The sequence below is a fragment of the Cervus canadensis genome, chromosome 21 (genome assembly GCF_019320065.1).
Source record: "Cervus canadensis isolate Bull #8, Minnesota chromosome 21, ASM1932006v1, whole genome shotgun sequence".
In the NCBI taxonomy this organism is placed as follows: domain Eukaryota; kingdom Metazoa; phylum Chordata; class Mammalia; order Artiodactyla; family Cervidae; genus Cervus; species Cervus canadensis.
The window spans coordinates 25,521,912-25,537,140 of record NC_057406.1 but is presented as its reverse complement, the minus strand read 5'-3'; the positions used below and the strand labels follow the sequence as shown (position 1 = coordinate 25,537,140).

Sequence of the window (15,229 nt, the reverse complement as noted above, 5' to 3'; positions counted from 1 at the left end):
ATGGACAGATGAGTCTGGCAGGCTACAGTCCATGGGGTCGCAAAGAGTCGGACACAACTTAGAGACTGAACCACCACCACCATGCTGCAATGAGACCTGGCCCAGCCAAATAAATAAATAAAATAAAATAAATTTTTTAATGAATTGGTCAACAGGGTTACGTGGTTTTCTCTAGCTCCATCAGACTGCGTGGTTCTAGGAGCAGATAGTGAATTGTCTTGCCAGTCAGTTTCCAGAAGGCAAGAGAGAGGCAAAGAAATGAGGGAACGTGGAAGAATATGATTCTAATAGTTGACTGTGGAACTTAGCTTGGATAAAAAGAGAAGTGAGAACAATGTAGGGTATGAAAGAGGTGAAAATAATGAAAGGAGTAATGGAGTGGAGGCCCTGAAGGAGGACAAGCATTTTGATGGTTGAGTCATCGAGAGTAAACTGGGAAGATGGAAGGTGGTCACCAGAGGCTAGTGCACAAAGTTGAGATTATGGATCAGTGACAATTACTACTCTGGGGCATGCGTTGGCAAACTTTTTCTTAAAATTTTCAGATAGTAAGTGGTTTGGTTTTGCACTCATTTCTGGTGCAACTACTGAACTCTGTCATTGTGGTATATAAGCCATCAGAGATGACATACAATGAATGGGCGTGGCTGTGTCCCAATAAAACTTTATTTATAAATAGGTGGTAGCTGGACCTTACCTGGCCATAGTTCACCAACCCCTGGTCTGAGGTACAAGATTCAGCATGTGCCCATAGGTGTGAGTGCTAAGGTCAAGTGGGGGACAAGGACATTGGAAAGGGGGCCATGGAACTGAAAAACCAAGATATGACAGAATGGAAAGTTGGAAAGATGATCTACATGTATGTGTGTGTTAAAATTGCCAGGGGACTTCTCTGGAGGTCCAGTGGTTAAGACTTCACTTTCCAATTCAGGAGGGTTGAGTTCATTGGCAAACTAAAATCCCACATGTGTTGAAGCCAAAAAATAAAACAGAAGCAATATTGTATAACAAATTCAATAAAGACAGAAATAGTCTGCATCAAAAAAACATGTATTTTTTAAAAGCTGCCAAGAATTAAGGCAGAAGTGGAACCAGAGAATGTAACCATGAGAGGGGAGCTGATGAGTTTGAAAAATACAAGAAAGTGTCACAAAGATCGGCAGCTGACAGCAAAGAAAAGAAATATTAGGTGATCAAACCAGGTAACATGAGATTCAAAGTTGGAAGATTTTGTAGAGATGAGGGAAGAATAATGATCTGAAAATGGTAATAGCATAAAGTTCCATTTTCTAGTTCTGCCATACTTCTCCACATGTTCAAAACAAACCCCTCACCAAATGCAATAAACACATTTTAACTGTTTAAGAACAACTGAAGTAAAAGAAATTTCCAGGAATGAGTCTCCAGTACCAGCTGCCTGAGGAAGGCAGTTATGGCTCTGTAGTTCATAGATTCCACATAAACTGTGATGGGGCATCTCTGCAAACACTACAGTCTCCACCTGGAGGCACATTTCAACTCGCTCTTTGGCAACAAGACCAGTTTTCCTGTACACTGTATATTTTTTACTGTGTCTTCTCAGTAAAATGATCTTCCCTGGTGGCTCAAGCAGTAAAAAATCTGCCTGCAATGCTGGTGACCCAGGTTCGATCCCTGGATCTGGAAGATTCCCTGGAGAAGGGAATGGCTACCTTTCCAACTATTCTTGCCCGGAGAATTCCACGGACAGAGGAGCCTGTTGGGCTATAAAGTCCATGAGGTAGCAAAGAGTTAGACACGACTGAGCGACTAACACTTTTCACAGTAAAATGAGGATTTTAGAATAGTGGCAGACTTGTTGATTACATCTATACTACAGTATGCTCAAAGAAATATCATGGAACCTAAAAAAATCAAGTCGATGATCACCAAAGTCAAAAAAGATCAGAACACGCAAGTAGATGCCTGAAATTGGAGATCGGAGGACTTGAAAAGCAGAGTCCTATAAAAGGGAACCAGAGGTTTTCAAAACGAGGAAAATGACACCAAAGAGAGATTAACCAGCAGGCGGAGAGCTGGCAAAGTGTGCTCATGAATTATATACCGCACCAGAAGTTCTAGCAAGAGAAAAGCGCAGGATTAATAATTAACTAGCAAAGTAATAATGGGCCCGAACGTTCTGCTTTTTCTCACTGAAAGAAATCGTCCTACTTCATCTTCCTGCCCATTGTTTGTCTCCTCGTATTTAGAAAGAGGAAAGTTCATCAGCCAAATCCTTTTTGTAACTGAGTCCTTCCTGCCCAAAGCCTCTTCAGCGTTTCTCTTGCACTTTCCTTTGGATCTTCCAGAGAAAACTTGCAAGCTTGGCCTCAAACTCCTGCAGATAATTTGCAGGGCCCAAGACAGCTCTGGAACCCACGTCTCCTGCTGCCAATATTTGAAGCCTTTCTTCATAGTATTTTATCATCATCATTACCTTAATGTCCAATAATATTTGGGATATTAAGCACCTAGTTAGTGCTGCCCTTAGTATTATGCATATCTCTGCTCTCTGCTCTTCCAGAGTTTAAAATCCAGGGAAAATATACTGATGCTTTCTTCCACCCTCAGCCTTAGTACTTCAGCACATCTGAAGCACAGAGATTCCTTTAAATGTTTATTGAATGATAAATAAAAACACATGGAGAACACATTGAAAGCAAAGTGAAAACATTAAATAAATACAGGAAGGAAGAGTAATACATTTACATTAAGTATTAGTAAGTTCATTTAAAAGTGCTGGTCAAGGGACTTCCCTGGTGGTCCAGCGGATAAGAATTTGCCTTCTGATGCAGGGATGCAAGTTCAACCCCTGGTCTGGGAACTAAGATCCTACACGCCTCGGGATGGCTAAGTCCATTCACCACAACGAAGACCCAGGCAGCCAACAATAAAAGTAAATTAAAATTTTTTAAAAGTGCTGGACAAATGCAGAGTTTTACTGGGAAACTAGGAGTGAAGTCTTCCTGAAAGGGAAGGGGGAAGATAATTAAATTTCATTCTTTGTAGAGACAGTGAAACTAAAAGTTTAGTGTTCATGGCATATCAGTTTTCTATCACCACCTTTCTTTTCAAAAAGAACTTCAATATTTATTTGCATTCTCTCATTGCAGAAAAATTTGCTGAGTACTAAAGTGTAGGGAGAAAAATTAAAAATCCAATCATTCAGCCACTCAGAGCTAAAACCGTTCATATTATTTAATGTGTTTCTTTACAATTTTTTGCCACTTATATACAAAAGAGAGAGATTAGTACAATAAACTCCCATGTATTCACATTCCTGCTCTAATAATTTTCTACACATGGCCCAAACTGTCTCATATCTACCTTCATTCACATAATGTCTTCCTCTTCATGATATAATTACGAAGCAAACAACAGGTATCAAATTATAATAATACTATAAAGATTTTAGTTTGTATCCCTAAGATGGCTATTCATAGTTATGTTGATATGGAATGTATACAATTATATATGCTTACTTCATTTATTTCTGATATCAAAAAATTATGTTTAACTGAAATTTAAAATAAAAACTTTCCTCCATAATTTTCTTTTCACACCTTACCACCATCATTACTACTATTCCAACAATGACTTGGGAGGAAAAAGATAACCATTCTGGAAACCCAATGCTTAAGCTACTGCCTCTCCTTAAATGGGATATTTAAATGCATGTAAAAATAAATAAATAAAAAGGGAATTCCCTGGCAGTCCAGTGGTTTAGAGTCCACACTTTGACTGATGAGGGTCTGGGTCAATCCCTGGTTGGGGAGCTAGGATCCCGCAGACCATGAGGTGCAGCCAAAAAACAAATTTTGTAATGCATATAAAAGGATTTGCACAGTGCCTTGCACAAATTGGGGATATTTGATTTGGTAAAATTAATATTGTTACAAATAGCTAACCTTACTCAGTTCTTGTATACATTATAGCAAATAACAGTCATACACCTCAAACAAGTGCATAATGAATGATCTGACTACCATTTCATAGAGAAGAAGACTGAGGCTTGAGAAGTTTAAGTAAAGAATCTGCCTACCAAGCAGGAGACATGGGTTTAATCCCTGGGTCGGAAAGATCCCCTGGAGAAGGAAATGGCAACCCACTCCAGTATTCTTGCCTGGAGAATGCCATGGACAGAGGAGCCTGGCGGGCAACAGTCCATAGGGTTGCAAAGAGTTGGACATGACAGCGACTAAACAACAACCTAAAATCACAGAGGTAATAAATATCTGAACCAGGATTTTATCATAAGCTTATCTAAGTCCAGAGCTCATGCTGTTCTCCACCATGCTAGTTTTCTATGATAGATTGAGATTTCCACGGGGAATCTAATGATGTATATAGGACAACAGAATCATAGAACTTACTGATATCATCATGATACTATCCAGTACAAGGCTTCCTAGGTGGTGCTAGTGGTAAAGAATCCACCTGCCAATGCAGGAGATGTAAGAGGCACAGGATGGATCAATCCCTGGGTCAGGAAGATCCTCTCGAGGCAGGCACAGCAACCCACTCCAGTATTCTTCTCTGGAGAATCCCATGGACAGAGGAGCCTAGCGGACTTCAGTCCATGGGGTCACAAAGGGTCTAATACAACCGAAGCAACTTAGCATGCACACATGATACTCTCTAGTACAAGCCTTAGCTCAATCCAAAATCCATAAGAAATATTCAAATTGATGTATAACTTTGGTGAATATTTTGGGACACTCAACCACCTAGCAATTAAATTTTCCTTATAGCTATATAGGAGTGTATTTTGCCACATTTTATTCCTTGTAGATATCTGTAAACTGTAACATCATAATATCAGTTCAGTTCAGTGTCAAGTCATGTCTGACTCTTTGTGACCCCATGGACTGCGTAACTCCAGGCCTCCCTGTCCATCACCGACTCCCTGAGCCTGCTCAAACTCATGTCCATCAAGTCGGTGATGCCATCCAACCATCTCATCCTCTGTCGTCCCCTTCTCCTCCTGCCTTCAGTCTTTTCCAGCATCAGAGTCTTTTCCAATGAGTCAGTTCTTTGCATCAGGTGGCAAAAGTTTTGGAGTTTCAGCTTCAGCATCAGTCCTTCCAATGAATATTCAGGACTGATTTCCTTTAGGATTGACTGAGTGGATCTCCTTGCAGTCCAAGGGACTTTCAAGAGTCTCTCCAACACCACAATTCAAAAGCATCAGTTCTTTGGCACTCAGCTTTCTTTATGGTCCGACTCTCACATCCACACATGACTACTGGAAAAACCATAGCTTTGACTATACAGACCTTTGTCGGAAAAGTAATGTCTCTGCTTTTTAACACACTGTGTAGGTTTGTCAGAGTTTTTCTTCCAAGGAGCAAGCATTTTTTAACATCATAATATATGTTACTCTAGTAATGTTAACAAAAGTGAAGTGAAAGTCACTCAGTCATGTCTGACTCTTTGCAATCCATGGACTGTACAGTCCATGCAATTCTCCAGGTCAGAATACTAGAGTGGGTAGCCTTTCCCTTCTCCAGGGAATCTTCCCAACCCAGGGATCAAACCCAGGTCTCCTGCATTGCAGGTGGATTCTTTACCAGCTGAGCCACAAGGGAAGCCCAATGTTAACAAGGCCCAACAGAAATTTTACCTGCATCAGTAAACTTTCTTTGAGGTATGATCAATACCGATTTGAAGAATATCTATACTTTTACTTTAGAGAGAATTTTCTATGAACTTATGGTTGCTGAGAGGAAAAATGGAGGGAAGGGATAGTTAGGGAGTTTGGGATCAATATATACACACTCCTGTATTTAAAATAGATAAACCACAAGGACTTACTGTGTAGCACAGGGAACTTGGCCCAATGTTATGTGGCAGCCTGAACGGGAGGGGAATTTAGGGGAGAATGGATGCATGTATATGTATGGCTGAGTCCCTTTGCTGTTCATCTAAAGCTATCACGACACTGCTAATTGGCTATACTCCAATATAAAATAAAAAGTTTAAAAAAAGAAATAATGTTCTATATTCTGAACTTTTGTCTTCTCAGTCTCTGTAATATACAGATTTGTTCCAAGTACCATCAGAGGAACCTTTATGAATTGCTTGACACTGATCAGTGGATTTGCTTGTTTCATGGGGGCCCTGCTGTTGGAGTTGGTCTACCTCATCTCAGAAGGTAAAAAATAGTTCCATGGTTTGCTTATATATATATTGATTTGATGACTAGAGAATTGAGAGACAAAACCTTAAGAGAGGCTTTGCCAGTGCAGTCTTTTTTTTTTTTAATTGATCCACTTTTGCAATTAAGATAGAATTAAGATAGGAAATAGACTCTCGCTGTATTCATTAATTTCTGGGAATTGTTTTTCTTTTGATAGGAGGAGGTAATTACAGAATGTCACTTCTCATGAGACCCTGTCTGCTGTCTTTCTTTATTGTACTTTAACGGAAACTGGTCATTATATTCTTATTAGGTTTTTCAACAGGGCTGTATTCAATAAGGGGTCATAGATAACCCTCAGAAAAGGTAAGTCCTGTGTAAATATAGGAGGATGGGGGTATCTGGATGATCCTTTATCCAGAAATATAGTCTGTGCAACCAAAGAGAAATTGTGAGTCGAATTGGAAACATTTCCCAGTAGATATTTTAGTCAGAAGAAACAACCAATCTGAAAAAGTCACATGCTACATTAAAAAGTATTCTTACATGGGCTGGTAGAAAAATCAAACAGGATAACATTAAAGATTAACTGTCATGACAAATGTCTTTGGCTATATTTTAAATCTACAGACTTTTTCTTTTATTTGTTCTGAGATGTTAATACACCTTAAAATTTATTAAATTTGCTTGTGCTTATTTTATGAGATACTGAAAGCTTATTGTTCTCTCCTTTCAAAAATACATTTAAAAATGTAAACAAATATTCATATTCTCTACAAATAAATTTAACTTACCTACTTTCCAACTATGGAAAAAATAAATTCTATGAATGAGAAACTCCTATTAACACTAGGTATCCATTCAAAAAATACTTATGGAGGATCCAGTCTGTTCCAGGTACCATATTGGATACTAGAGATACCATGCCAAGAAAAATTAACTTCCATATTGTCACAAAATTTCCAGGGGTGTAGGGAAGCAATAAACTTGAGTAACAAATTAAATGATAGGTATAGTAGGAACAAATCTACAGTCTTTGATTGTTAAGATCAAACCCTGTTCTTAGTTAACTGTGAAAGTTAAGCCAAAGTATGTAATGAGTAATTACCATGTGCCAGGCTCTACGTTATTAATACATGGAATTATGTGACACATGGTTCCAGTTCTTAAGAGCTCACATTCAAACTGTCATAACTAAGTGTGAACAACAGAATTTGTTGACATCTCTGATGATCGGAGTCTTTAAATGTAAACAAAGTCTAGAACACTGGTATTAGGATTTTATAAGATAGCTTGGAAAATCTTACCAATACCTCTACCTAAACATCTTTTGATAAGCTGGCTATAAATGTGGAGATTCCCCACAGACTCCCCCTCAGAACTGATAATTTGCTAGTAAGCATAATACTTGTGATTACCGCTTTATTATAGTAAAAAAATACAAATCAAAATGAGATAAAGGCAGAGATGAATGAAACAAGGTCTGGGAAGGTTCCAGAAACAAAGCTCGTTTCATCCTCAGAGATGTGGTACCCAACTGGCACATCAGTGTGTGATAATACACAGAGCACTGTCACCCAGGAAAGCTTACCTGAGCTTCAGTGTGCAGAATTTTTATTGAGGTAGGGTCTTCCCTGGTGTCTCAGACTGTAAAGAATCTGCCTGCAATGCAGGGAGACCCAGGTTCGATCCCTGGGTCAGGAAGATCCCCTGGAGAAGGGAATGGCTACCCACTCCAGTATTCTTGTCTAGAGAGTCCCATGGACAGAGGAGCTTGGTGGGCTACAGTCCTTGAGTTCACAAAGACACGACTGAACGACTAACACTTCTCTCTTATGTGGGCAGGATTGACTGAACCATTGGCCATATAGTTCAACTCAGTCTCCAGCCTCTCTTCTCTCTCCAGAGACTGGGCTGATACCTACCCTGTGGCTCAAAATCCCAACCCTCTAACCCTATAGTTGGTCTTCTAGGCTTGCCAGCTCCCATGCTGAGTCTCGCCACATAACAAATACCATCAGGTGGGGCTTAACGAGCCAACCGTGAATAACAAAGACACTTCAGTCACTTGGGAAATTCAGAGATTTTAGAGTTTACCTCCCAGGAACCAGGAAGAAAGGCCAGACAATTTCTTTATTACATACAATTGTTCTTGCAAATATATTTTACTGAAAATCTATTTTTACTGAGAATCTGCATAGTATAGTAGGATCTGTTATATAACATTACTGGGTCTATTACAACAATCTTATAAAGTTGACAAAGCAGCTACTCTCTAGTTGCAGTGGGCAGGCTTCTCATTGCAGCGGCTTCTCTCCTTGCAGAGCAGGGGCTCTAGGGTGCATGGGCTTCAGTAGCTGCAGCACGTGGACTCAGTAGCTGTGGCTCCTGTCTCCAGAGCTCAGGCTCAATAGTTGTGGCACATGGGCTTAGGTGCCCTACAGCATGTGAGATCTTCCTGGATGAGGTATGGAACCCACGTTTCCTGCACTGGCAAGCTGATTCTTTACCACTGAGCCACCATGAAAGCCCAAAAGTTTATATAGTTTTGGCAAAGATTGGTGCCCATTAAAGGAGGTCTACCAAGAACACATAGTGAGGACATCTTAGCATCATGCGATGTGACGCAGAGGGGAGGAGCAGTCTCTAAACTAATATTGAAAAGAACATCATTTAAATTACTGCTAATTGATTTAATTTACTTCTTTAAAATATTTTTCTATTCATACTAATACTGTGTTACATCAAGTCATAGCCTAATCAGTTAGAATCTTGCAATTGGATGTCACTGTGGAGGTCATCTAATCTAACACTGTACCAAAAACTAGAAGATGCACAATCTTCTTCAAGTGCCCAGGAAATGTTCTCTACTTTGAGAAGTAACCCATCTGTTGATAAATGTATTTCCCAGAATAAACCTAGTTTTTCTGTCCACATGGCAACTCTTCAAAACATTCAATAAATATTTGGGGCAATAATGTACAATGTTAAAAGAGTGGGGTCCAAACTCTATGGATTCCAATCCAGGTAGTCTAGTTGTGTGTCCTCAGTTTTCATGTCAATAGCAATAATAAATAATTCATTATGTTGCTGAGAGGATTAAGTAATTAATATGCATAATAAGTATTCAATAAAGATAGCTATTTTGACTCCCTTCTAATATATAGACAAACCACTCCAATTTTTTTCATAGTACACGATTCCCTGATTTTTCATTGTCAAAACCCCTCTCTCTTAATGGATAGATATCAATTTGTCAGTATCGTTCTTAAAATATAGTTTCCAGACTCAATCACAAGGCTCAAAATGGGTACATCCAAGATAGATATGTTACTTTTATCAACCTTCTCAATCTCTCTCTCTGTTGGCATTTTTAATAGAGTGCCAACAGAGATTGTAGTTACTTTTTCAATAGTTGCATCACACCTATGTTCAATTAAAACCTGAAGCTTCTTTTTTTATTTTTAGCAGTTTCTCTCAGTTCAATTCCAATCATCTTATCACAATTTCTTTGTCTAATTAAATGCAGGACTTTATCTCTTATCCTTAAAAAATGTCAGCCCATCATTCTAAATAACAGTTTAAAAACTTGATTCTGTCATCTGGTGAATTACTGATCTTTACTTCTTTACCAGCTTGTGTCACTGGCAAATTTAGTAAGCAAGTTCCTAGACTTCTTTCAGGTAGTTGATAAAATTGTTGAATTGGACAGGAACAAAAGCAGAGCCTTGTGGAAAATTCCTAGAGACTTCACTGTAAGTTAATGGTAATCAACTAATCCTCCCCTTTTGGATATAATTAGCTGCCTCTTCTCCTAGTTACTATCATTGAGCCCACATGTTTCTCCATCATTCCCAGAATGACATCACAGGAGACTTTTGTCACATGGTTTTTTCTGGGGGTAGATACATCTGAGTTTGTGACAGTCACTTTAGCCATCAGATTAGCATTCATCAAGAAAGGCAATGAAGTTCATTTAGATGATTTGATTTTAGTGACCCTAAACTGGCTTATGGTGACTAATTAGGGCCCCTAAAAGAGAGTCATCCTTAGACTATCTGCATGATTTCATGTAGGACACCATCTCGTTAAGAATGTTTAAAAAAAGGAAATGCTGCATTTCACTGTTCTCAGAGATGATGAGAAGATAAAGTTAAATAATGTATTTGAGCATTTTAATGTTAGAGATTATTTTAAATATAGAATAAAGCCATAGTGGCCCATTCAGTTAGAAATAAGATCAGTCTGTTTAATCAAACAACCAGACCAATTTCTTTGACAGAACTGAACATCATGAAAAAGAACTCTATAGCTCTATGTTTAAGCATCCCACAAGCCTCCACATTCCATTTAGCATATAGGATATTTTAAATCTTTAAGGATTCATGTCAGCAGAGCATGTGTGTATGTGAGTGTGTGTGTGTGAGTGTTAGCGTATGATTGGAAAAGATGATCAGTTATCACAGTCTCCAAGCTGCATTAGTCATTTTTAGCACCATGATGGAGAATGGTGTGAATGCGGTAAATTCAAAAGATTTCTCAAAACTTGACGGTGCAGACAGATAGCTGTTAGAGTGACATTTTCAGTACAAGTGAGAAAACTGATGCTTCTGGGATCTCTAACTCTAAGTGCCTTAAAGGAGTAGATACAAGACTAAACCCATCCTCCTACACTAATCATTTCAGAAATAGTTTATCTAAAAGTAGCAATGCTAATAAAAAGGGAGTGAAGAAGTCAGTCAAACTGCTTATTTCGACTCTGTGCCATTAGCAACCAGATCAATTTTCTCACATGCGTGAGCACAAGCTTACCTTCTGACAAAAATAACAAAATGGGAATTCAGTGAAAAGTGACATCTTAGTTACGGACGTGGAGGTGATTGAAAGATCCAAAGCAGAATGTCTCAGAGAAGAAAAGGATAATTGGGCAGAATCAAGAGGTCAAGGTATACATCTTCCTGTCCCTGTTGGTCCTTCCTCTTCAGAGTTCAGCAAAGGGGCAGAGAACGTAGCAGTTTAACACCCATCAAGAGCCATTTTAAAATAAAACTGTGATCTTTTAAAATTCTCATTTAAATTTCTCTGATGATTGAGACCACTGACAGCCTTGTCAGCATGCATCACTGAGTTGTTCTTGAAATGGGAATTTGCAGTTGCAGTAAACTTGAAAGAAGAAAATATTTATGCATCTGGAAAGCTATTCAGCTGGATTTCACAGGTCTGCACCTATTTTCTTAGAGATGGGTTTCTTCAAACTCAGGTCAGTGCCTAAGGTCCAACTTCATATGGGTTTTGAAATGACAAACCCAGAGGGGAAAAGTGGCTCGCTACCCAGTAATTCACCTATGTTGTTGTTATTCAGTCGCTAAGTCGTGTCCAACTCTTTGTGACCCCATGGACTGTTTTCTGCCAGGCTCCTCTGTCCCTGGGATTTTCTAGGTAAGAATACTGGAGTGGGCTGTCATTTCCTTCTCAGGGGACCTTCCTGACCCAGGGATCGAACCTGTGCCCCTTGCATCTCCTGCACTGGCAGCAGATTCTTTACCACTAGTGCCACCCGGGAAGCCAGGCCATATTCTACACTTGATTGTTAAGTAGTTCAGTCCCACCGTTCCTGTGGATAATACGGCAGGCCCCCAGTGCTCCCCAAGCAAACCCCGCTCTTCTTCCTCAGTCAGAGTCAGGTGCAGAGACCCCCTCATCCAATGGGATTCTATGTCCCAGAAACAATTTATTCTACATCCTCAACATTTGGCTCCACAGAGACCCTTGGAGTTGCCCAGAGACCTTGAGTTTTCACAACAGTATCAGGTCAAAGCTCAAAACACCTTTCGAACATGGACAGCAAGTATCCAGTGCTGTTGGCTCATGAGAGGTAGAAAGGGCAGAATTTGGAGTCACAGCACTTGAGTTCAAACTCAACTCCGCCCTTAATAAGCTGTGAAGTTTTTAGCTCTAGGGGTTCAGAACAGGTCTTCCCAAGATGAGTTCCTTTGGCATGTGGATTATTTTGAGCTAAAGGCAGTGGGGACCCTACTGCCTCTCCCTTTGCTTCCTAGAAAAAATTTAAATTGGACATTTTTCCCCAGAAAAAAGAGTTTTCATCAGAGATACATTTTATCTAAGATGGCAGGGCAAACATCTAATTACCAAAGGTCTGTATTTATTTAGGCCTATGTGCTCAGTCGGTCAGTTGTGTCAACTTTTTGCAACCCTCTAGACTTCAGCCCACCAGACTTCTCTATCCATGGGATTCTCCAGGCAAAAATACTGGCATGGGTAGCCATTCCCTTCTCCAGGGGATCTTCCTGACCCAGGGATTAAACCCACATCTCCCACAATGGCAGGCAGATTCTTTACCACTGAGCCACCTAGGAAGCCACAAGGTTCTTACACTATTATGTTATTATATTTATCTATATGGCAGGCCAGACATCTAGTTATCAAACATCTGCTGTCTTTCTTATCCTGTGAATGACCCTCCTTTCTTGGAAGCTCCAGGTCCCTATCCCATTTCTTACATCATGATGGCATATATACCTCATTGTATCTTTCTCTCTTTGAACCTGTCGTGTGGGGGGTTCCTTGCAAGTACAAGATTCAATTTTATTTTCTCCTGTCTATCTGTCTCAGGTCCGTTTCATTCTTAGACCAGCCAGAAGAACCTAGAGGGACAGAAGAAAGGATTTTGCATCCCTGACTGCACATTACTTAACTTTTTTGAGTCTCAATTTCTCCTTCTCTAAATGATGTCACTAACAACTTCCAAGATATCTTGGACAACCAGAGGAAATAAAACACCAGATCAGTAAAGGCACACAAAAAATAATGATTTGTGTTGTTGGGGTGGTGGTGGTTGTAATTTGAGTGAGATCTCAATATTTTCCAAGTGGGCTAGGATTATCATGGATATGATGTTCTAGTTTGGCACTTTTATAATTCTTCAGGAAAGGATATGTTCCATAAATGCAGTCCTGCTGCTGCTGCTGAGTCACTTCAGTCGTGTCCGACTCTGTGCGACCCCATAGATGGCAGCCCACCAGGCTCCCCCGTCCCTGGGATTCTCTAGGCAGTCCTAGTCAGCTTCAATTCTAGGACTGGATTGGGATGAGATGAAATAAAGCTACGTTCTGAGATTCTTCTTGGCCCTCCTAGACCTATGTCATTAGTGGTACACCCTTTGCACGGCAAACTTACACATCTAGATAGAGTTAGATGCACATCTGTGTCCCTGCCTGCAAACAGTGTCGAAGCTGACTCTAGAAAGCTGAATGATATTTGCCTTGGTAAGCATAAGGGTGAAGAATTTCTGGTAGAGAGAATATATAACAAGTGAAAATGTTAGTCACTCAGTCATGTCCAACTCCTTTTGACCCCATGAACAATAGCCTGCCAGGCTCCTCTGTCCATGGAATTCTCCAGGCAAGAGTACTGGAGTGGGTAGCTATGCCTTTTTCCAAGGGATCTTCCCAACCCAGGGATCGAACCCACAGCTCTTGCATTGGTGGATTCTGTACCACTGAGCGACCAGGGAAGCGGTCATATACCAAAGCCTAGAAGTAAGGAGTCACCTGGTGCATCAGAGGAACTCAGAGATCAGTAGCCTGAAAATATTCAGGGAGAATCATGTGAAGTCGGGTCAAGAGAGTAGGAGTAAAATCATGCAGGAACTTTGGCTTACAGATATTTTTTAAAAAGCTGTAGGCAATATATATGGAATCTAGAAAAATGATGAACCTATTTACAGGGCAGAAATAGAGACAGAGACCTAGAAAATGGTCTTAAGAATACAGTGGGGGAAGGATAGGGTGGGATCAATTGAGAATGTAGCATTGACATATATACGCTACCATGTGTAAAATAGATAGTGGGAAGCTGATGTGCAGGGAGCCCAGCTCAGTGCTCTGTGAGACCTACAGGGGTGGGATGCGGTGGGATGGGGTGGGATGGGGCAGGTGGGAGGGAGGCTTAAGAGGGAGGGGATCTGTGTATCCTTTTGGCTGATTCACGTTGTACAGCAGAAACCAACACAACATTGTAAAACAGTTTCTCTCTAATTTTAAAAAATCTATATGCAATAAGAAATTATAAAGGCATTAAGCAAGTCACATCTATTTGTGTTTTAAGATCACCACAGATGCAGTGTAATTTGAAAAGGAAAGAAGAATGGCTTGGGAGAAGCAGGATGGGTTCAAATGAAGCAAACCTCGGGCAAGTCTAGTAGTGATGAACTAGTGACAAAGTAGGCAGATGGAGAGAAATGGATGAATGTAAGCTTGATTTTAGAATTAGGGTGGATAGTATTTAGAGATGGTTTTGACGGTCAGGAGGTGGTAGCATGCAGGAGACAGAAGTGGGGTCAAGGAAGTATTCCAAATTCTGCCAAAAGACACCTGGATGGGCAAAGATTGTATTTACCAAATGGAGAACATTAGAAGACAGATAGGTTGAAAAACTTGTCACCTGTCCATTTTTTAACACATTAAGTTTGACCTATCTATGAGACATCCAAAGGGAAATACCTGGAGCTCAGAAAAGGGATCTGGGTTAGATATATAAATATGACAATCTGTGGCACAAAAATTGCATTTGAACCCATGCAAGTGAACAAAATTATCTAGTGTGAATACTAAGAATGAGAAGAAAAGGAGACAAGGACCTAGACCTGAAAAGCCTCAGTATTAGAGGTTGGAGGAGACCTGAAAAGCCTCAGTATTAGAGGAGGAGAAATGGCTGGCTAGAGAAGGAAGAGGACAGACAGAGAGGTAGGGGGAAATATATGCATTCATGCATGTATGTATATGTGCATGCACGCGTGTTTGTATGGTGTGTGTTCACTGAAAATGGGAAATGGGAAATTGTGTTAAGTGCTACTGTGAGATCTGAAACTATCACCACATTGATAATTGGCTACACTCCAATACAAAATAAAATGTTTGACAAAAAACAAGGATCAATAAGAAATGAAAAAGAAAATTCTAAAGATGCTCTGAAGGTGAAATAGCTCAAACAAGTAATGTAAGGAATGGTCCAAAAAATAAGAAATAAAAAGTATAAAGCTCGGAAAATTTG

The 15,229-nt window shown here is 39.9% G+C and overlaps 1 protein-coding gene across 1 annotated transcript in view; it reads left to right on the top strand.

Moving 5' to 3' along the window:
• The window catches only part of SLC15A5 (solute carrier family 15 member 5), an 89,445-nt gene that overhangs the window by 49,913 nt on the left and 24,303 nt on the right, over positions 1–15,229 (top strand). The window contains 1 exon segment of the mRNA XM_043441531.1: positions 6,044–6,172. Coding sequence (XP_043297466.1) covers positions 6,044–6,172 — 129 coding nt within the window.